The sequence below is a fragment of the Urocitellus parryii genome, chromosome X (assembly GCF_045843805.1).
Source record: "Urocitellus parryii isolate mUroPar1 chromosome X, mUroPar1.hap1, whole genome shotgun sequence".
NCBI classification, from domain to species: domain Eukaryota; kingdom Metazoa; phylum Chordata; class Mammalia; order Rodentia; family Sciuridae; genus Urocitellus; species Urocitellus parryii.
The window spans coordinates 125,849,257-125,871,975 of record NC_135547.1 but is presented as its reverse complement, the minus strand read 5'-3'; the positions used below and the strand labels follow the sequence as shown (position 1 = coordinate 125,871,975).

The window sequence follows — 22,719 nt, the reverse complement described above, 5'->3', positions numbered from 1 at the left end:
AAGGGATTAGACTTTCATCATGATCCTAATGACAAATGGAAGGTATTGCTGGGAACCTGCATCTTTTGTCTTCCATGATTACAATAAAAAGATAAAATATTAATATTCATTTTTTGCCAACTCTATAATCACATACAGACTCATTTTCTTTTAGTACATCTAATGATCCTTTTGCCTGCTAATATAATGAAAAGTCACACCAATATTCAGCTCACAATATTAAAAAAGAAAGGACAGTTCCTGGTAAACACCTCAAAATGGGATGTTTGCCTGAATACTCTTTCTGGAAGAAGAAGAAAAAGGAGAAAATGAAAGGATAAACCCATTCTAAATAGTGCTAAATTAATGCCCAATAATAAGTCTGTAGAAAAGCCATGCTCAGTGGTGCATGCCTATAATCCCAGCAGCTCAGGAGGCTGAGAAAGGAAGATTTCAAGTTCAAAGCCAGCTTTAGCAAAGTGAGTTGCTAAGCAACTCAGTGAGACCTTGTCTCTAAATTAAAAAAAAAAAAATAGGGTTGAGGAGGTGGCTTGGTGGTTGAGTGCCCCTTAGTTCAATCCCTGGTGCCAAAAACATAAAATAAAATAAGGCTGTAGATGTTTTGTTCCTTTTTGGAAACTTTTGTCAGTTCATAGTAGTCACTCTGATTGTTACCTTTTATTGCATGGAATTTATTATTTTGGAAAAAATTTAAAAGATATTTAGGGAAATGATTATTTTCAGAGTAACAACAGTAAAAACAAACAGGTTGTGGCTCAGTAAAGTGCTTGCCTACCATGTGTGAGGCACTGGGTTCGATTCTCATCACCACATATAAATAAATGAATAAAATAAAGATCTATCAACATCTAAAAATATTTTTTAAAACAACACAAACAATGTTGAGATACTGTAAAATAAAGAATTGCAGAAGGGAGAAGTTCTGTTTTTGTTTCATGAAAGTTGCTTAAATTCCAGTTGTTTTTAAATCTTCAAGAGTTCTGGGGCATTTAAAAACCATACTCTATAGATTCGTATCTTTTTATATATCTTGTTTATAGTTGTTTTCACAATGATACTGTGAAACTACCCAATCTATTTTTTTGCCACATTTCCTATGGATCTCATCCATTTTACAAAGACTACCTCATGTGCAGAACTTCCCAGGATAAAGATCAATTCAACCTTCAACAGCTGTCAATTAATACCCCCTTGTCAAAAGAAACTTTCTAAAAAGATAAAATTTACTAGATATTTTTCATCTGCTTTTCCAGAAAAAACTCTTGGTTTTAACAAATATCACTCATATTCTACAACACTCCCTTTGGATTAGTTTATTTCATAAAATCTCTTAGGGTTATTTATCTTTCAACAGCACTGACTGCCCGCCCCCCAGACTAAGATTAAGGCAGCAGCAGAGCTACTGTCCTCACATATGTTCGAGGGACAGTCATATTCCAGTGTGTCCTTCCTTCTTGCATTTATCCTAACCTTAGATGCTTCCTTGACAAAGGCACAACTTGTGGTCTAGGGTGCACTATGGCAATGGTAGAATAACAATAATGGCCCTGAAGATAATAATTTATCATTCTGTATTGAAAGTCACTGGATTGCCAGGCATTCTCCTCAATTCTTTATGGGCACAATCTCATACATTCCTCATATAAACCATGAGTGGCAGATGTCACTGGACTCATTTTATAACTTGGAATTCAGTATTAGAGATGTTCAGAAACCTTCTCGAGGTCAAGCTTAGCTGAGGCAGAGCCAAAACTCAAATTAAGGTAGAAGAGACTGTGAATCACCACTAAATATGATTAAGGTAAACTTAATAATCCCAGAAGGATTACTGCAGAAAACCTCATAGAGAATCACTTCGTTGCAACCACAATTTCTAATGCCTTTGAAAAGTTGTAAGCTGATGACCATGCATATCATAAAAACCAGGCAAGAAGAGGGAAAGTAGCATGACTTACATGTAAAATGATCTGTTATTATTATGCATATTATAACTGTATGGGCAGACTTCATAATCATTATTATGTATAGTAATAATTGAGTATTGGATTATTTTAATGTACCCCTGCTGTGTTTCCCATGAACACAAGGTCCCTCTCTGTGAGCATCTCTCTACACTGCTATTATCAATGACGCCAAATCAATTATGTGATTATCTATGATGGCCCTCTATGGTATCCCTCCTTCAATAAACCCAGTTCAATGATGGTTGATAGTGAGGGACATCAATTTCTGGGGAAAAAAATTGATTTTGTTTTGCCATTTCCAGTGTTTAGCCACCAGAGAAACTATTGATGGAATGCTGTTTTAAACTTGTAAATATGACAGCTATTTTTTTTCAAGATAGGAAGCACTTTTATTGACTATATAGACACAAAATAGAAGAGGTAGAATTACTTTCCTGAAAGGCATCGATATGAAGGTAACTATGGAACGGAGATAAACCCATCTCCAAAGGAAAAGACCTGACTCGATGCTTTTTTAATCAGGAAACCTATTATAGTGAATGTATTCTGGGGGAAAGGTTACAGAGTGAAAAGGGCCCAAACTATGATAAGAGCCAAACACATAACTCTCCAAACAACTGTGGTGGTTCATTTCCTCTACCTCAGCCTTAGTCCATGGTCTCTTCCCAAAACATCTCTAGCTATTAGGTACAACACTTAAATTTTCTCAGCTTTATTGAGAAGAAATCTGAATAAATTATTTCCCCATGGGTCAACAGCACAATAATAAAGAATTAAGAGATCAATAAATGATTTCTAAACCAAGGGAAAAGAATATCAGGTCCCTATTTCCCTCAGCAAAATGTTTTTCCCCCTTCTTGTTTTGATAATCTGATCACATCATCTCATTTTCTGACTTTATGACTGAAACTAAACACTTCTCTTGGACAGGAATATTATTGTCTAAGTTATTCCTTTATTAGCATAGAGAAAGTGATTGTTATTTAAAATGTGGTAAATACATTCAAAGGAAAGGCAGAGAAAATGAAAAAAAAAACAGAGAAAATGGAAATTTCTGTGCTCTAAACTAAGTACCTACACTCCTAAATTTACATACAGACATTTATTTAACTTCTGCTGAAACTGGGTATGTCATAGATACTTTCTACAACAGGAAACTGCCACCAAGTGGGAGAAAGACCAATTGTTGATGAGTGGCATATCTGTGGTCTAGCAATGGTAAGACCAGGGCTGGGGGTTGGCAACTGTGGCTGATAGATCAAATCCAACCAGCCACCTGCTTTAATAAAGTGTCACTGGAACGAGGCCATAGCCATTTGTTTTTGTGCCGTCTATGGCTGCTTTCAAGCTGTGGCAGGATCTAGCAGTTCTGACAGAAACCTTATGGCCTACAAAGCCAGAAAGAATTAGTAGCTAGCCTTAGACAGACATGTTTATGGGACTCCTGCCTTTATGAATTAATCTGGGGCTCAGTTTCCCTTTTTGCAATTGAGAGACTAGAAAAGATTTAAGCTTTTCCACAAAGTTGGCACATCAGAGTTATTTTGGGCAAGTTTGGGGGGAAATTCCCAAGCCTAAGCTGCAAGGCAGATGGTCATGCTCTGTTGGGCTGGGCTCCTGCTCAAGGTGATCTGTGGGCAGCCAGATTGAGTGATTTAGGGATTACACAATTGCCAGGGCCCTTCGAGCTCAGTGCTTTCAGGACATTGAACTACTTGTGAAGTAAGTAGTATCCGCCAACAGGAACAAACACTTGGAAATTATGCTTAAACAAATTTAGCTTTTGCATTAAAGACTTGTGCTTGATTTATACCCTTCCAAGTCTCCAACTAGAGGAGTTTAGAATCTATGGATTTGCAAGGATAAAGATGCAGTATGATATAAATGATTTCTTTAGAAGACAGATTTAAATTAGACTAACAGATAATGAGTTAACTTTTGATCTATGAAAATATTTCACTTGTAATATATCACAATTAAAACTATTATACATCAAATATAAGCCATTTGGTGGATGTTCTCAGCTGCCAGCCCATTCCCCCACTGATTCTCCATTCCTAGGAAAGCCCCAGGCTCCTATCTGACACAGACGACTACACCTGGAAAGTAGCCCTGGGAATGAGCCGCCAAGAACTAGGAAATCTGAGGGATAGCAGATAATATCAAATGCACCTAAATCATGTTTGGGGAAGGGATTAAAGAATATTTCCTAAGCCTTTGGAGGTTTAAGGATTGCTGAAACAGCCTGAAGGATGGCATGTGCAGGCCCAGACTGCACAGAGACGGCTGGGGGCATGGGGTGGGAGAGCCTGCTGTGCTCAGAACTGTGGGGCAGCTTCCAGGCTGCCAGCCTGAATGGCAGGCTGCAGATGGCAGGGTGTAGAGAGGAGGTGGGGGATCCTGCAAAGTCTGGGCTCTTGACATCTCAAGATACACTTGGTTTTGGAAGTCATACAAACAAGTAAATGCCTCTAAGAGTGAAACTGATCGTTTCCCTTGTGGTGTTGGCAAAGATGCTTTGGTTCAACTCAGGGGGCCTCAGTGTCTCCACTACTGCCATTTGGGGCTGGATGGTTCTCTGTTGTGGGGCTGTCTTGTGCATTTAAGATGTTTAACAGCATCCCTGGCCTCAACCCTCTAGATTCCAATAGAAGCCCTCTCTCCTTCCAAGTTGGGACAATAAAGCAACAGTATAATGCAAAGATTACCCAATGGTCCTGATGATTTCTCACTGTCCTATCTACAGGTACAATGAAAGTTAACTGTTCTGAGGCAGCAGGGAACAAAACATAACACAAAAAATATCTACAAATATGCATATAGTGCTATTTTATCCTGCTCCTTAAAAATGAGAAGTATTTCATCATTACTGCCTAATCTAAAGTTGTAAAAATCAAATAGTCTCTTTATAAGACTTTCTTGAAAGAAATCATTGGGAGGGAATTTGGTTGCTTATATATTTGATATTTGAAAGAATGGCTGGTGGGGGCGAGGGTTTTAGCTCAGTGGTAGAGCTGGCATGTGTGAGGCACTGGATTTGATCCTTAGCACCACATAAAAATAAATAAAATAAAGGTATTTTTAAAAAGAATGGCTGGTGGACTATGATCTTTTTTTTGGTGGTGATGGCAGGGTACCGGGGATTGAATTCCGGGGCACTTGACCACTAAGTCACATCCCCAGCCCTATTTTGTATCTTATTTACAGACAGGGTCTCAATGAGTTGCTTATGACCTTGCTAAACTGCTGAGGCTGGCTTTGAATTTGCCATCCTCTAACTCAGTCTCCTGAGCCACTGGGATTACAGGCATGTGTTACCGTGCCTGACTTTTTTTTTTTTTTAATCTCTTGGGAAAATTCTACCTCCACAATAGATAGACTATAATTTAGTTAAATTATTACAGATTATAGGTTCTTATATTTGTTTCAAAAAGCATTTATTGCTGGGCTGGGATATAGCTCAGTTGGCAGAGTGCCTGCCTTGCACATGTGAGGCACTGGGTTCGATCCTCAGTACCACATAAAAATAAAACAATAAAGAGATCATTTGTTAGATAAATTAATATAAAAAATGTATTCATTACTGAAAAATACCCTACAGCTTTTCTAAATGCTCTAGTTGTTGAAAAATGAATTATCAGATACAAAATAACTGCAAGATATACTCACTGGCCTTGGGTAATTGAAAAATATTTGGAGAGAAAAGACATATGCCCAAACAATGCTTATAAAAATAATGCACAAATGTATGTAATTATGAAAGGATAGTAAAGACAATAGAGAATGCAGATTAGAGAATTTTGTGACTAGCTAGCTACAGTAGTCAACCATGAGTCTTGAGTTGGTCCTTTAAGACTAGTCAAGATTTGGTAGAGGGAGGACTGGAAGGACTGAGTAGGAAAATAATTCACTTTTATTTATATAAACTGTATTGTCTGACTTTTTATAAGAGCATAATTTGTCTTTATAGAAAAAAAGCTTAATATTTGCAATAAGGCAGGGGGAGTTAGAGCCCTAAGGTAAAAAAAAAATTGAAAAAAATAAAAAGAATGGGAAAAGAAACCACTATCTTTTGCCCAGAGCTTCCCATGGGTCACGTATTATAGGGTTTATTTCCCAATTATTATCTCTGTCTTACTAATGCAGAAATGAGGTTTAGAGAATTTAAGATTGTTTTTGTGTTTTTGTTTTGTTTGCTTATTTGAATTGAACCCAGAGGCACTCTACCACTGAGCTATGTCCCAGCCTTTTCTTGTCTTTTTCTTTCTTTCTTCTTCTTTAAAAAAAAAAAAAAAAAAAAAAAAAACAAGGTCATGCTAAATTGCTGAGGCTGAAGTTAAACTTGGAATCCTTCTTCCTCAACTTCCTGAGTCACTGGAATTACAAGGGTATGCCACCAAGTCTGGCTATATTTGTGATATGCTTGTCTAAGAAACTGATTTCAATCTACAATTCTGACTGATTAGCAATCTTAGAAAGAGGAATGAATACTAGACAAAAAGTTTCATTATTGACTAATATATATGGTGACCCTTCTTATTTGTATCTATGCTTTGGCATAAAAAACTAAATATTATTCAAAATTCATTTAAGCCTCTTAAAAGATTGGAAATGTCAAACTTACAGACCAAGAATCTAAAATTATGTATAACCAGTTCAAATAAATGACCATATTTCATGTAATGAAATAAATTTAGGGATCATGGGGCTGGGGATGTGGCTCAAGCGGTAATGCGCTCGCCTGGCATGCGCGGGACCCTGGGTTCAATCCTCAGCACCACATAAAAATAAAATAAAGATGTTGTGTCCACCGAAAACTGAAAAATAAATATTAAAAAATTCTCTCTCTCTCTCTATCTATCTATCTATCTAAAAAAAATTTAGGGATCATCAGATTCATTCATTCATTCATTCATTCACATAATGCTTAGGTACCCAGTAGCTGCAGAATATTTAAATAATTCAACATCATGGTAAGTAAATAAAAATGATTCTACATGGATTTACATATTTCAACCTTGTATTTTTACTTCTTTATATCAATATTGAAAATAGATTCTTTTTAATCAACATCACCACTTTAAAGAAAAATTCTGTGCTCAGTCCAGGGAGCCCAGGTGTCAAAAGTGAAGGTAAAAACACTTTGTCTCTCCCTTTCTTCATCACTAATTTTTAAATGTGCTATGTTTGGGTCATTGTTTCTTGGGTTTTGTTTTTTTGTTTTTGCAATACTGGGGATTGAATCCAGGGCCTCATGCATGGTAGGCAAGCACTCTACCACTAAGCTATACCCCTAGAGCCTCTATGCTATTCAATTACTCATGACCTTGTGTTTTGTATCACTAAGATGGCTGCTGTGTACCACTGATGTGCTTCTACCTACTAGATGCTAGGCTAAACACTTGGACCTGTATTATCTCATTTAATCCCCCAAGATCCCTAATAAGCAGGTATTATCATTCCCATATTTTTTTAGGAGATACAGTTGTTCTGACTATCAAATAATACTTGAAAGTGCTTTGCAACCTATCAATCTGGAGAAATATGAATGCTAGTTTTTATTATAAATGCTTGGTAATAGCAGGTTCTCAGTGTTGAATCAACAAATATCCTGAACTACATCTCACAACAACTGAAAGCAGTATCTTGAAAGATACTCTGTCTCCGTCTACCACCTTCCAGTCCTGGCCTACAAACTTTGTCCTAGACATATGGAGACTGCATGATGGCCTTGCCATATGTTTACAGATGAATTTTCAGAAGAACCGTTGCGACTGCTTCACTGAACGAGCTGACACTAAAATAAATAGATGAAGCCCTTGAATACTGGAACCCTGTACAGTTCAATTTCACAATCCAGGAACAGGCCTAGCACCTCCTTGGGTGGAGATCATTCGGCCTCTCCATGTCTCCTAGATCTTTCAGAAGCAACTGGCTATATTCAGCATGAGCCTGAATTTTATCCATTTCACTCTTCCCAGGTTTGAATTTGACCAGGACAACCAAGAGCAATTGACTGAGTTCTGGACAGCTATGTTCTATCCAGGGTCAAAGGAGAAGGAAATAAATGCTCCTTACCACTTCAGGATATTTATCCTAACACTTAAGTTCCTAAAAAATCCATTCAGATAAAGCAAGTCCACCAGCTGGCTTGGTTAACACAATAGCACTTCCTTGAGTTGGCCTCTCATCCCTCTCTTCCTAGAGACCTGGCCTTTCAGAGTGGAAATTGCATTAACTGCTTCTGAGTCTGGATATTTACCTGACCTATTAGCCCTTTTCCGGAAGGATATGGGGACCTCTGAGGAAAGCATGTGAGAAGAGCCAACAGTGCAGCCCGTGAACAGTAGACCTTTAATAAGAAAGCATCCGGCCCAGAATTTAGTGTGGATCAGAGCCCTCATATTTTTACCCTCACATCATTGCAGAGGAATGAACAGTGTGGATGTCACTGTTTGTCCTCTCTGAATGTTGCTTTTCACTGAAATGTGTTTTTGCTTCAGCTTTTCAAATTAGGCAATTTCCAGATATTGGCACCAAAGTCAACAATCTTTGATAATTATTCACATTAAAAATTATCTCATGGATGGAGCTCCATAGTACTCTTTTCATAGCCCCCTTTTATGTGATCTTATTACATGTTATCTGTCATTAGCTCTAGACCATGAAGCAATAACTTTGCTATTCATTTCTACATCCCCAAATTTACCCAGTTCTTATCTCATAGTAGTTACATAAAAATATCCCTTGGGTGAATAAAAGATTTCTTTTGTGAAAAAGACTTTGATAAAGCAGATATAAAAAACATTTATAAAGACACAAAAAAGGATAAGTGCTTTCATGATGCTGTTTCATACTTTTCACTAATAAAAACCTGTTCTATCCTGGGGCTGGGGTTGTGGTTCAGCAGTAGAGCACTCGCCTAGCACGTGTGAGGCCCTCAGCACCGCATAAAAATAAATAAAATAAAGGTATTGTGTCCAACTACAACTAAAAATAAATAAATAAATATTTTGAAAAAATAAAAACCTATTCTATCACAATGTATATAAAAACCTGTAGTTTTCTAATACCCCCCCCCCATAAAAAGCAAAGGAGATATAAGGGAAGAAGCAGATTGTGCACCACTACTCTTTGCATTGTATACAACTGACACAAAGAGATCACCAAGAACAAAATCTCCAGGGCTACTACAGAGGAGGAGCTGGAAGCTTCTCCCTCTGCAAGTTCCTTTACTTTAGGACTTTCCTTCTGCTACCCTGCCCACTTCCAATTCTAAGGGACACAGCTGTGAACACAGCCCAGGGCCAGCGTGCTACCTCCTTCACGTGCACACCAAGTGCAATCTCAGAGTGTGTGTGTGTGTGTGTGTCTGTCTGTCTGTCTCTCTCTCTCTCTCTTTAGCTGTAGTTGGACACAATGTCTTTAGTTAATTTATTTTTATGCTAGGCGAGCACTCTACCTCTGAGTCACAGCCCTCGCCCCACCAAATGCAATCTTACCACAAAAAAAGAAAGCTGGCCTGCTGAGCCCCTCGTGGCCAATCCAAGCTGCCTGAACATCATGCCACCTACATTTTCCTCATCTGTCTAGATGTGTCGAAATGGGACAGCTATTGTATAAACCTAAATTCCAGCTTCCCTTTCCTAGGGAACAATTGTAGATGATTGAGCCCGATAAAGCAGGACCATGAAAGCCCAGCCCATCCACATCATCTTCAAAATGGTGTATGTTTTTAAAGGCATTTGTTTCCATCCACCACTCAGTGGTTCTTAAAAGTCCAGTTTACTATTTTGTTTTGTTAAAAAGAACAATAAACCAAAGTTTGGAATTAGGCAATTTCCAGATATTAACACCATATGATTCCCTTGAGGGTTGTTCAAAGTTTCCCATGTCGGCCGGAAACACAAATCAACCCTATAACCAATGAGTAATTTATGATACTGTCAAGAAATCCACGATTGGATTACACCAATGAAGCCTTTATCATAACTGTAAAAGTGCAGATAAAATACTACTTCGTGTTCACCCAATGCTTACTATGTGCCATCACTATGATCAGCAGTTTACTAGCATTTTTCTTTTTGATGAGAAACACAAAATGTGTTTTCCTCTGTTAGCTTAAAAAGCTATGCCTTGTGGATATGCAAAAAGGCATTAAAGTCCCAGAGTCCAAAACATAATGTGAAGAAATTTAAAGTGGATTTTGTAAATGCAGTTGTATCAGATTTTTCCAGAAGGCTTATATCACATAATGAGAGGGGGAAAAAAATTTAAAACTTCAGTCATTTACTTTCCCCAGCCACTTTATTATTTATCTACTCAATGTGAAAAAAAATTCACTAGTCTTTCTAAGAATAATTTATGATTTGTCAATGGCATAGACTAAAAGGGTTTTGATCATTACAACCTAAAAATCTCCAAAAAAAAGCCCACTGTACTTATTTCTGAAAAACTCAAAAAGGACACATAGAAGGCTGAAACACTCAAAATGTAATGCTGCCTGTGTTGGCATAGTTAGCTACGGTAGAAAGTACTGAATGAGATATAAGACAAACTGAGCAGCAAGGGAACTGTGCTTATAATTCAGAATCACTATCTCTTCAAGGTGATTTGAGGCAACTTGGTTTGCCACTCTCAGCCCCAATTTCCACAGCTGTAGAATGGGGTGGAGCAATCTGAGCTCTAAGGTTGCTCCTGGTTCCTACATGTTACTGGGACCTGCAGTAGGTACTTGGAGGATTGAACAGTACTCTCCTTATCATGAATCAAAAGCCAGAAGAAAGTCCCACACTATTATCACTGTCTTTCTGGGACAAGAACACAAGAGAAGCATCATGTTTATGCTTGGATCCAAGAGCTGATCAACACTGACACCTCCTATTTATTCTTAATCTTCAGGGGCAAGACTTTGAATCTCACACTTTGATGCATTTCTGTTGACAGGATGGTGAATTTTCCCAATTAAAGCAAAGACCACAAAATCTAAAGGATTCTTTGTTTCTTCTGTGAATGCAGTAACCCTAATCATTCTGATATCTTCTTTCAACATTTCTTAGAGAAAATATATATTGCATTAGCCCCTCTCTCAAAAAGAAATCGCTTCACTATAGCCTTAGAGACAAGAGTAAAAATACCCCAAACTCTTAACCTGGCATGTGAAGACTTTCAAAATTTCCATTAAGATGATTCTTCCAGGGCTGGGGTTGGTTGTGGCTCAGTGGTAGAGTGTTTGCCTATGATGTGTGAGGCACTGGGTACAATTCTCAGCACCACATATAAATAAATAAAAATAAAGTCCCATTGACAACTAAAAGAAATATATTTTTAAAAAATGATGATTCTTCCAACAATGCCCCTCTTGGCCCCTCAGTCAGAACCCCACAATCTATTTAGCATTGTCTACAGTCCCAAAGCTATCTCCCCTATTGCTGTAGACAGGTCTCTGCAGGCCTCACTACACCTCTTTGATGCATAATCCACTGATCTGTCAGAGCAGCTTAAATCCCACCACCCTGAAGCAAGGTTTATTGTCTACTCAAACCCAGAGTTATCTCTTCCTCCTCCGAATCCCCACTCATCTAAACCAATCAACTGCACATGTCCATCAACAAGTGTTTATTGTCGTGCCTCTGCCTTTGGCCAGGTGCTTTAGAAGTTAAACTACAAAACACATTAAAGTAACAATGTGGACCCCTAGACAAATAATGCAAGCAATGATTTAAAAAAATACCTAGCAGCCCATCTATTGCCAAAGTCCACACACTCAACCAATACATACTCTACCTCCTGGTTTCTAATAGTAGAACTACCATGTATAGCAGACTTTCTTTGAGTCAGCCACAATGTCAAGGGTTTAAATGAAACACTTTATTTTGCTTTCCCAAGTTTCTGTGAAAGTAAGTACAGTATGTTATTCTCCCCATTTTATAGACGAGTAACATGCAGCATAGAAATGTTAAGCAACATGCCCTAAGAATACATTTGTTACATAGAACCAAGACTAAGAGGTTCCTTGTGTACTTGTCTGTGCATTTTCCGGAACTCCCTGAGCTTACCAAAAAAAATGATCCTAATCATAATAAATTGTCAGGCAATAATGCATTCCTCTCTACAAGTTAAGGAGGGGAGAGGTGACTCATCGGGGAAAAGAGAGGTGAGAAGCAGGGCAGGGAGTGCCCTTGAGCTTTCCATTAAGAACATATTCCCGCAGATATTTCTTTTTATTCGATCCATCATAAATATTTGTTGTACAAAATTTAAAAAATTAAAATAGTTGAATACATTTTACAAATATTTGGAAATCATTTTATCACATGGGAATGTATAACAAATACATGTTGCAGACTAAAGACATGTGGCCATTGAAATAATCACAAACAATTGCATTTTAAAAGAAATGAGTTGGAAGTGGTGAGACCCCATAAACCAAAACATTTTAGAAAATGTGAGTCTCACATACCACATGATGAAACATCAAATTAGGTATATCTGCATCTTGTGTTAAAATCTAACCTGGAATTATTGTGAACTATTTTGAAAAACTATATAAAGGTTACACTAAGGAGGCCATATGTGGTATGAAGTAAAAATTGAAAGTCCAATAAAAGGAATTTTACAGACATCTAGTAAATTTGACAGTGTTTTTTTAATACAAGACTTGGAAATGGTAGGTGTGATGGCCCTTTTTCTTGGAAAAAAAAGCATCTCTAATGCTAGGGTCAGTGTCCTTGCTTTGAGAACAATCTGCCTTCCACCAACAGAGAAAATATTTGGCTTTTAGAATTTTCTACTAGACTATAAGCTCCATAAAGGCAGGGACCATTTTTGTTTATATTCTCTTCACTTAATAAACATATTTAAACTTAATTTTTCATAATTTCCAAAAAACTATATGAACTTACATATTCTTATAGACATAGCTTCAAAAGTCGTAAAGTAAATTTAAAAAAAAATACTATGAGAACTTGGAATTTTCACTTTAAAGAAATCTTCATTATTAGTAAGAGGTTTAAATGTACCTGTCTAAGTCATTAATTGATTAAGCAGAATAAAACAATGTGCCTATGCTATGGAAAACCTGAAGACACAATTAATAGTCATTCTAGTGTTTAATACATGATGCTATATTTATAAGTAAGACCACATGCAATTGCCTTGAGCAATCTTAAGGTATTTAAATTGGAAATCAATAAATAAAAACATACATTTAAAAAACAATACTTATGCTGCCTTGCACAGTACTACATGCCTGTAATTCCAGTGGAGGATCGCAAGTTCAAAGTCAGCCCTAGCAATTTAGCCAGGCCCTAAGGACTTTAGTGAGACCCTGTCTCAAAATAAAAAAAATAAAAAGTGCTGGGGTGTGGTTCAGTTGTTAAGCACCCCTGGGTTCAATCCCAGGCACCAAAACAAACAAACCAAAAACAAACAAAAATGAGAAACAAAACAAAACAAAAAAAAACCCCTCTCATCCTTGGAACTTTGAAATACAAAGAAAAAAAAAAATCTTTCCTCGAAATCTACACCAAGTTCAAAAACAACTTCTACCCATCTACCAAACATTTAGAAAATAGATGAAATATTTCAGATAATAGGAATATAGCTAACATTGCTCTGTTTTTCGTCATCTCTTGCCTGCAGAATGAAATATGCCTAGAAGAAATAATGGTCACTTGAATTTGCCTCCATATAATTTGGATTCAGAAAAATTCTGATATTAAAATAAACAAACAAATGAATGTATGCATACATACACATGTATGTTATAGGTATATTTGTACCTCTCTCTTACACACACACACACACACACACACACACACACATCTTACACTAGAACCTGCACAATATCTACAGCTATTCACAGAGAAGTAACCAGCTATAGAAACTCTTAAGGAAAAAGAAAAGGTCTATCTTAGTAGCTACTAAAACTTTCACAGTTACAAATTGGAAAAGACTTTCAAAAATCAATACAATTTAATGAGGCTGGGGTTGTGGCTCAGCAATAGAGTGCTTTCCTAGCATGTGCAAGGCGCTGGGTTCGATCCTCAGCATCACCTAAATATGGGTTAAATAAAATATTGTATCCAACTACAGCTAAAATATGCATATAAAATCAATTGTTTAAATCTATAATCAATAGATCATAAAAATTATAAATATATTAAAAAATAGAAGGAGTGAAATCTCATGTCTTCCTCCTGATGACAAGCGCTACAAAAGGAAGGCTGAGATATAACTGAAAATTTTGATCAGATCATTTAAAAATTACAATAGGAGGGGCTGGGGTTGTGGCTCAGCGGTATGAGCACTCACCTAGCATATGCAAGGCACTGGGTTCGATCCTCAGCACCACATAAAAAATAAACAAACAACAAAATAAAGATATTAAGAATATATATATATATATATATATATATGTTTTAAAAATTACAATAGGATGATCCATTGAAATCTGTATTAAACAAACTCCCTCTTATAGCCAGCCTTTAGAGTTAGAAAAAAAGACCATGGTTTAGAACTTCAATTCAGCTCATTTGAAGGGGCTATGATGAAAGTGAAGGGCAAGGAAAGGTTAATTGTTCTCAACTGCTATATTTTTATAGGTGTGACCAGAGAAAAGAATCAAGAGTTCCAACATAGTATACTGGAAGATAAAATGAGCTATTACTTCATTGTAATTCCTTGAAAACTCTGGAAGACATTATATGAAATTCTCTTATATGTTGTGTACTTCACAAATCAAAATTTTAATCCACGATTTGGAGAATTGAGAGGCATCTTAAAATTCAATTTGAATAAAGAAAAAAAAAGATCTGTATTCTATGTATTCTGATATGCTCCATTTAGAGACTTTGCATTTGGCGTTTCTTAAAATAGGGTTCAGGAAATACTACTTTAATCTTCTATTTAGTTCAATATTTCATGAGTGCTTCTCAACACACAGTTTCTGAAAGCATTAGACTACTGACATGACACTATTTCAGACGATGTGGAAGATTTGATTTGCATGAATTCTACATGTTGGAATATGTTGTCTTTTTTTTCTTTTGTGCTTAGGAAAACACTGTTATATATAAAACTATATTCCATTTCTTTATATAAACACATATCTTTTATACCAAGATCTGAAATAACTTAAGAAGGTTCCCCAAAGTTTAGTGTTATTGAAGGAAATAATTATTCTTCATAATCATTGCAGGATTCCCCTCTTTGTATAGTGAACTTTAACAGAGGGACAACTATATTTTCAAGCCAAAGATACCTGGGTCCTTACATCCAAATAACTAAAGTCAATCTATCATCTTGTCAATGAAAGCATTCTCAAATACCTCTGTGCTTCATCTATGTTTTCACATCATCACAAATCTCTATGAGATTCCAGGACTACAGAAAAAGTGTACAGAGTGCATTTACTCTTTCAAACCAAAGTCACAATTAACAAAAACACACTTCCTTGGTTTTGGTTCTTTCAGTATGCTATTACTTCCTTCAAAAATCAACATTTATATTGTACTGAGATTTTAAACAAAACAAGGAAGTACATATGTTCATACATCTGTGATCACTAACATTTCACCCAAATGTCCTATATTCTTCTAGTTTTTTTTATTATTATAACATCAGTGGCATGTTTCAGAATAAACATGCCATGCTAGTACGTTATTTGTTGAAATGCTCATAAACACATTTTGCTGAATGGCTGTAAATAATTGCTCATAAGCACATTTTGTTGAATAGCTATAAATGTATTTAGGCACATTGGATGCTGTTTATATGCTCATATTTATGTAATTAGAAAATAAAATATACTACATTGTTAATTGTCAGGCCCTCCCTGTGATAGCACCAAGGACCGATAACCCAGTGGCTTGATTAGGCAAGCAATGATTGAAGATTTTCATTTTCATCACAAAAAGGCTAGAGTATGACAGTCTCTCTTCATAAATTTAAAGATGTTAGGTAAATCATTAATAACTGCTGTGACAGTACCCAAGTAATGATCAGAACTTGATTACCAGATTTAAATATCAAGTCTGTTTGAATATGGAACATCATTATGATTATAGTGTTTTAACAAACAATCATTAAAAGATAACATTAATCCAATCAAAGCAACATATTTTTTTTATAAATGAGGGGAAAGGTTTGGGATGTTTACTATAGGTAAACAAAGATCAAACATCTCTGTTCAATGATCCTGAACCTCCTCCCCTCCCAACAACAAAGAAGGGGGTTACAAAAGATCACCTTGGCTTTTAAAAATTGCAGTCATATCGATTTTTGAAGAACTGACTTTAGAAGCACAATTCATGCATGTGTCGCCTTTGCGATTAATGACTTCGGTAGTACTTTTTTCTGCTAAGGCCGTGCAAAGCACTAAAAAACTACGGGTACCTTTCTCCACTTTTCTTTGTCACCTTAACCCTTTTGCTTAACTTCCTATACATGGTTTAAAGATGGATCTGTGCCAGTCACTCTTTGAACACTTGAAATTAAGCACACTGCCCAGGTGATGCTTTTGTTGCCCAAGTGACATTTAAAAGCAGGGATTCACTTCAGTCTGTCATCTTCCCTCAGTGTGTCAAGAAAATAGCCAAGTCAAATCCCAGATGTGATCTGTTAATTCCACCATCACAAACTGTGCCCCAAGTAAACACAACCACCCATTAGCCCAAAGGAGAAGTGATAGGAACCATTTGTTAAAGGTGACGAAGTTCTCCAAGTGATAATACTCTTTGGATCACATGATTCATTTTGTTTGCTCAACCACTTGGTATGTGTTTTTCCTGAGAGGAAGGACTTCAGTATATATTTACTGAGAGCTTTAATTTATACTTCCTTTCCTTTTAATTGGTGTCTTGTGATCTTAAATTAGCTGGTGAACACAGTCTCTCCCTCCAACTCTCTCAGCTGAGTTTTCAATAATTAGCCCCACGGTTGCCTAAAGTTGAACAGACATCTGGAGACGGCTTTTTATTTCTTCCCTGGTGCTTTCTAGCCATATTTAGAGAGTGATTTTTTTATTTGACATAGAGTCATATTAATTATTAGCCCCCAAGCTGGAATTAGGGTAATAATTTCATATTAAAAGTTAAGTTCAAACAGTCTTGCCTGTAACTTCGCAGAATAAAACGCCTACGTGGAAAGGAATTCTTTCATGAAACCTGAGATTGTCAGAGTGCTCTAGTTAACCAATAAGCTGGATATCATTTAGACAAGAAGAAAAGGTCACGTGTCCTCTAAAATCCCACATTTGCTACAGACATTCCTTCTTCTATTCTTTTGTTTGTGTAGTAACTAGATATAGGCACAATGACAGTGAATTAGTTTTCCCAGATGAGTGAGGAAAATAAATGCCCCCCAAATGCCCACAGCCATATTCTATCAGCCAATTCTTTTTGCGCTCATTTTCTCATTCGTGCTCGAGTACTCTCTCTCAAAGCAGCACTCTCTTAGCAAGAACTGCAAAGATTGAAAATGATCCAGATTTTTAGAATTCACCCTCACCTTGACAACGCTAAAATTACAAGCAGCAGTCAACTTTTACAAGATACCCTTATTGTGTAACATTTATAGGCTGCCAAAAACATGCTAAAACTAATCAGATAACAAAGGTGAAGAGAAAACCTTCACCTGCCATGTAGCTAGCAGTGAATACACTTCTTATTTCCATGACATTTGCTGGCAGAAAGGGGTTGGCTTAAGGCGGATCGGACTAACCTTCAATTTGTCATAGCGCTCACTCAAAGCTGCCACCTGATGATCGCGGTGCCGCCCAACCAGTTTACACAAGGCACAGATTAACTGGTCATCGGTCACACAGTACATATTCACCTTCTCATCCTCGTGCTCCAGGCACATCAGCCCCCGGATGTGCGAGTCCGGGATTGGCTCAATTAGACGATGGCCTGTAAAGGGCTTCTTGTTCGGGTGAGTGGCTTTCAGGCACTCATCACAGTAGGACACTTCACAAGTGACACAGGTCTTCACCGCATCCTGGGCAGGATCCTGGTCACAGAACTGGCAGAGGACTTTCTCAGCAGAAGACATGGTGCTGGTATCAAAGGCCCGCTCCCGACGGGTCTCACTGGGGGAATTGGGCCCGCTCACTGACGCTTTCTGGAACCTGTCGATGATGTTCTGCAGGGTGACGTTGCGCTTGAGCCCGTCTAGACCTCGCTGGCTGAGCGTGATGACATGCCGGCAGGTGGGGCACTGGAAGGCGCTGATGGACTCCACAGACTCGTTGGTGGCACAGTGTGACACCAAGATGCGGTGGGCGCAGTTGAAGCAGAGGCTGTGTGCGCAGGGCAGCAGGAGAGGGTCCTCAAAGAGCTCCAGACAAATAGGGCAGGTCAGTTCCGACTCCAGTGTTTCCATCTTCAGGCAAAGCTCTCTGGTGTCATCAAAATCCAAGGAAGCTGATCAGCTATCTGGAAACAGAACGCAAGATTTGATTAGGCACGAGGGGGTCAGCCATGGGGGGCTGTCAGCTTTGAATGCATCTCAGAATAATTCCAAACACAGGTCATGGAAGGGTAAATGTGTGTGTGTACATTCCAAGTCTCTTCTCTCCCTCTATTGGGGGGACGTGGGGGGAAGGGGACATTGTAACGTTTGCTCAAATTTCCAGTAACTGAAAGTGGCAATTTGTTTTTCAGTTTGGTTCTTAAAAGGCCTCACTCCAAACTGGCAAATAATTAAAACTTGTAATTTTCATAACCTGTGTTTAATCAGAAAAAATTATATTGTGTCACAGCCAGGCTTTAACCTTGATTGAAAATTAAAACGTAGAAATGTTCATTATGAAACTATAGTCATTTATAACTTTGAATTTATGAAGTTACATATTACAGTACATGTGTTTTAAGGACTTTTACTCTGCAATACCAAACCAGACTTTCTAATAGTAAAGAAGCAATCACTGCAGAAATGGTCATTGAGCATAGGTGAAATCAAATGCACATATTTCAGTAGAAATAATTCTAGTTTAAATACAGGATGTCATTTTCTAATCTATTCGTGAGAAAAACTTTGACTTCCACAAAGATGATTGTGACAAAGGCAATATTTTTGGCATGTGTTTGTTACTTTTCTGAATAATTCTATTGTTTAATCATGCAGTTGGACGTGGGTGGGCAGAGAGAGATAAAAATATCTGGAGGACGTTTTGGCCGCTACAGTGAGCTTTGGTACCAATGGTTAATATTTAGAACAACAATTTAGCTAATTAGAACAAGGATTTTGGTGGTTATCATATTCATTTGATAAGTTCTAACAATGATAACAAATGCAGCTTAAAACGCAATTTAAGAAGGCTTGCAAGGGCTGTTGAGCGACCTGTGTAGCCCTCCTGGTCTGAAATCTCCCACTGCGGACTTGTCATTGCTGCCAGCAACAGGCCAAGCTGGCAGGAGGTCCCGCCTCACACTCATAACTGTGCTGGCCTGGACACGACCTCCGTCAGCTTTGTTGCTCCCCTCCAGGCCACCTTGGGGTGGCCCAGCTGCACACTCCCCTCGCCATAAAGACCTTGGTGCTTTTGTGAGCTCCCGCCTGCCTTGCCTTCAAAAAGGGAGGGCAAAGAATCCCACACAAGCCCTGGTTCATTAGGGTGAAGAGGCCTCATGCTCATTAGCAGGCCTGGGAACCAAGCCTCTTTGAACCTTCTCCCTTTCAAGACCATTAGCAGAGGTCTGCGGAGCACTGGCGGGCATATTAGATGCAGCCCACTGCAGACTGTGGGAGAACAGTGCAGCTCACCCAGTGGTCGGGAAGTTCAAATTACTTGCAAGGGGAGGGGGCCCCCCACCAGATTTATGGGGAGGCTTCATGTCCAAAGCTATGTTTAGTGATTCTGACAATCCATCATTTGTATTCACACCTCTGCTTATTTACCAAATTCACAATTTCTAGAATACCCTGACCTTCTCTGAAACATCATCCGTCCAAAATGCCATGTGATGCTCATCTTGCTACCAACTGAATGGTAAATGATCATTAAAAGTGGAAAGTATGTCCTGAACCTGTTAAAAATTAAAAAGCTACTGGTTTCCTAAAACCCCAGGAGCTTTAAAAAAATATTCAATCATTTACTAATATTTACTACAGAAGAAAGAATAAAGGAGTACCCACAATTTGAAATATTAAAACATAATCATCGTTCCACAGCCTGAATAGAAACCATAAGGCTACTGTTGTAACAAACTTAATCATCCTACTTCATCCCAGCCAACTCTCCTATAGATGGCTCATAGGAAATTGAAAGGTTTCTTTTTTACATTGTTGTTTTGTTTTTACCTATTAAATATTATTTTAGTTAATCATGAAAAAAGAATTATCTTCAAATCAAATTTCTTCTCCCTTCCTATAAGAAGCATAGAAATTACAGGGGAAAATGTATCCTTTTGCTCTGCTTTGTTCTCAGGTAAAGACAAGAACACCCACTGATGTATCTCCACGGGGGGGGGGGGAGTATCAGATTATGTCTAGAGAGCTATGGTAACTGTGCTATTAATTTTTTCATTTAATTTTTATTCTTAATTAACATACACTTTTGTACCTATTTATGGGTACAGCATTATCATTTGATACATGGAAAAGCAGTATGAAGATTTTTCCCAAAAAACCTGAAAGTAGACCTACCATATGACCCAGCAATCCCACTACTAGGTATTCAAAGGAAATGAAATCAGTAGGTCAAGGAAACATTTGCACCCCTATGTTCATTGCAGCACTATTCATAATAGCCAAGATATGAAATCAGCATAAGTGCCCATAAGGTGAGTGGATAAAGAAATGTGGCTCATAGACATGATGGAATATTATTCAGCCACAAAAGGGGGGAAAAGAATGAATCCTATTGAAGTAGACTGGGTACCCCCACTCCAAAGACCTTTGCCATAATTAAGCTTCTCCTCTGGTCAGATCAGCAAGATATCTGCAGAGGTTATTGTGGATGGTAGTTTTCTCTTTCTTGTAAATGCCAGGTTTGCACAAAAAGGTGTGACAGAGTTAGTTTGTAAGCTTGTTGTACAAAAAGATATTATCTCTATTTTCTTGGTTAAAAACTCGTGAAACCTGTGTGTAGTCTAGGGGATGGAACAGAGATCATATGTCATGTGAACCTCCAAGCCCAACCTCAGTGGGTATAAAGTTCAAAAAATTTTCCAAAATCTTTGTTCAGAGGAAGAATTCTTAGGTGAGAGATACCTCTGAACCCTGTAGTCAATAAACCTGCTTCCTGAAAATTCCTTGGATATCCATCCTCTTCTGTCCTACTTCACTATCATCTGTAGCAACATGGATGGAGTTAGAGAACATTATGTTGAGTGAAACAATGAAATAAGTCCAGCACAGAAACAAATACAGCATGATAATTGTATTTTTAGTACAAATGTTAGGATTCCATCCCAGAGTGGTGCCATAAGAATTTCCAGAAGCAGGTGCAGTGTGTACCCTAAAGGAAATGCCAGCATTTTATGCACTCATTCAATAGCTGGCTTGAGAAGCCAGAATCTGGAGTTGTAATCACCACCACCATTATCATGGGCCAACCCAGTGCCATCTCCAAGATGGCAAGAGCTTTCTAACTTGTCTCTTAGCTTCTGCTCACACTTCCCCTTCCCCTTGTACTCTATCCTCCATTCTGAAGCCACAGACCTTGTTAAAACGTGTCAGATCCTGCTTATCCTTCACCAGAGGCTTCCCACCTCACAGAGAAATTCACCAGGATAAAACCAGCCCCAGAAAACCAATTCAGACAGTGAGCTCATTTTCTCCCACACTACCTCTTGCTTGCTTTGCTGTGGGCACAAGGCCTCCTGGTAAGTCCTCAAACATGCCAAACATTCCCCATCTTTTGCTTACCCCCACGTGGTCTTTTCACATAAACCTAATTCCTCTACTACCGCCATGATCACCCGCCCACTGGGCAATCCTTCTCCCCCATCTCATTTTGCTTTTCTCTATGACATTTATTGCTGACACATTCTATTACGTGTTGTTCACTGCTCTGTCTCTCCCCATTGTTACCAGCATTAGAACATAGACTCTATGAGACCAGAAATTTGCTCTTTGCGTGAGGTACCCTCAGCACCTAGAACTGTGTCCAGCCCAATGAGCACTCAAACATTCATTAAATCATTAGTACATTAATTCCATTAAATGTACTACTGATGTTTGGGTTGAAACCAAAAAGAATGAAACATAACTCTTTCCTTTAAGGATCTCTCAATACATTAGAACAGATGTCAGCAAGCTTTTTCTATAAAGGGCAGTACAGTAAACATTTCTGGCTTTGTGGGCTGTAGGATCTCTGCTGCAATTCCTTGATTCCACTAATTGTAATGCAACAGCAATCGTATTCAACACATAATGGTGTGAGTGTGGCTGTGTTCCCACACAACTGCATTTACAGGTAATGAGATGGAATTTTTCTACAGATCTTATTTTAGAAGACAGAGACACATATAGAAAGCCAGAATATAAAATGAAAATCACCCTCAAGAGGTATGAACAAAATGCTGTGTGGGCAACCGTGGCAATGACAGTAGAGCCAGATTTCGACAAGCACAAACACGTTTCCAGTACTAACAGGAAATAATCTGCAATAGGATTTCACCTTGCATCAATGGAAACGATGTGAGTTGAGTGAGTGCTTGGGGCAAGTCACATAAGAATGTTTTAATAGCAGCTGTTTAGATGGAGATCTTTTTCATTTATTGCCATAGTGCTTGGCCTGGTGCTTTGG

General features: G+C 38.0%; 1 protein-coding gene across 1 annotated transcript in view; it reads right to left on the bottom strand.

The window, feature by feature from the left end:
• Positions 1 to 22,719, bottom strand: part of Mid1 (midline 1) — a 350,467-nt gene that overhangs the window by 88,410 nt on the left and 239,338 nt on the right. The window contains exon 2 of the mRNA XM_026395163.2: positions 17,688 to 18,400. Within this exon, the coding sequence (XP_026250948.1) occupies positions 17,688 to 18,347 (660 nt within the window). The 5' untranslated portion in view covers positions 18,348 to 18,400. The remainder of the gene's footprint in view (positions 1 to 17,687; positions 18,401 to 22,719) is intronic.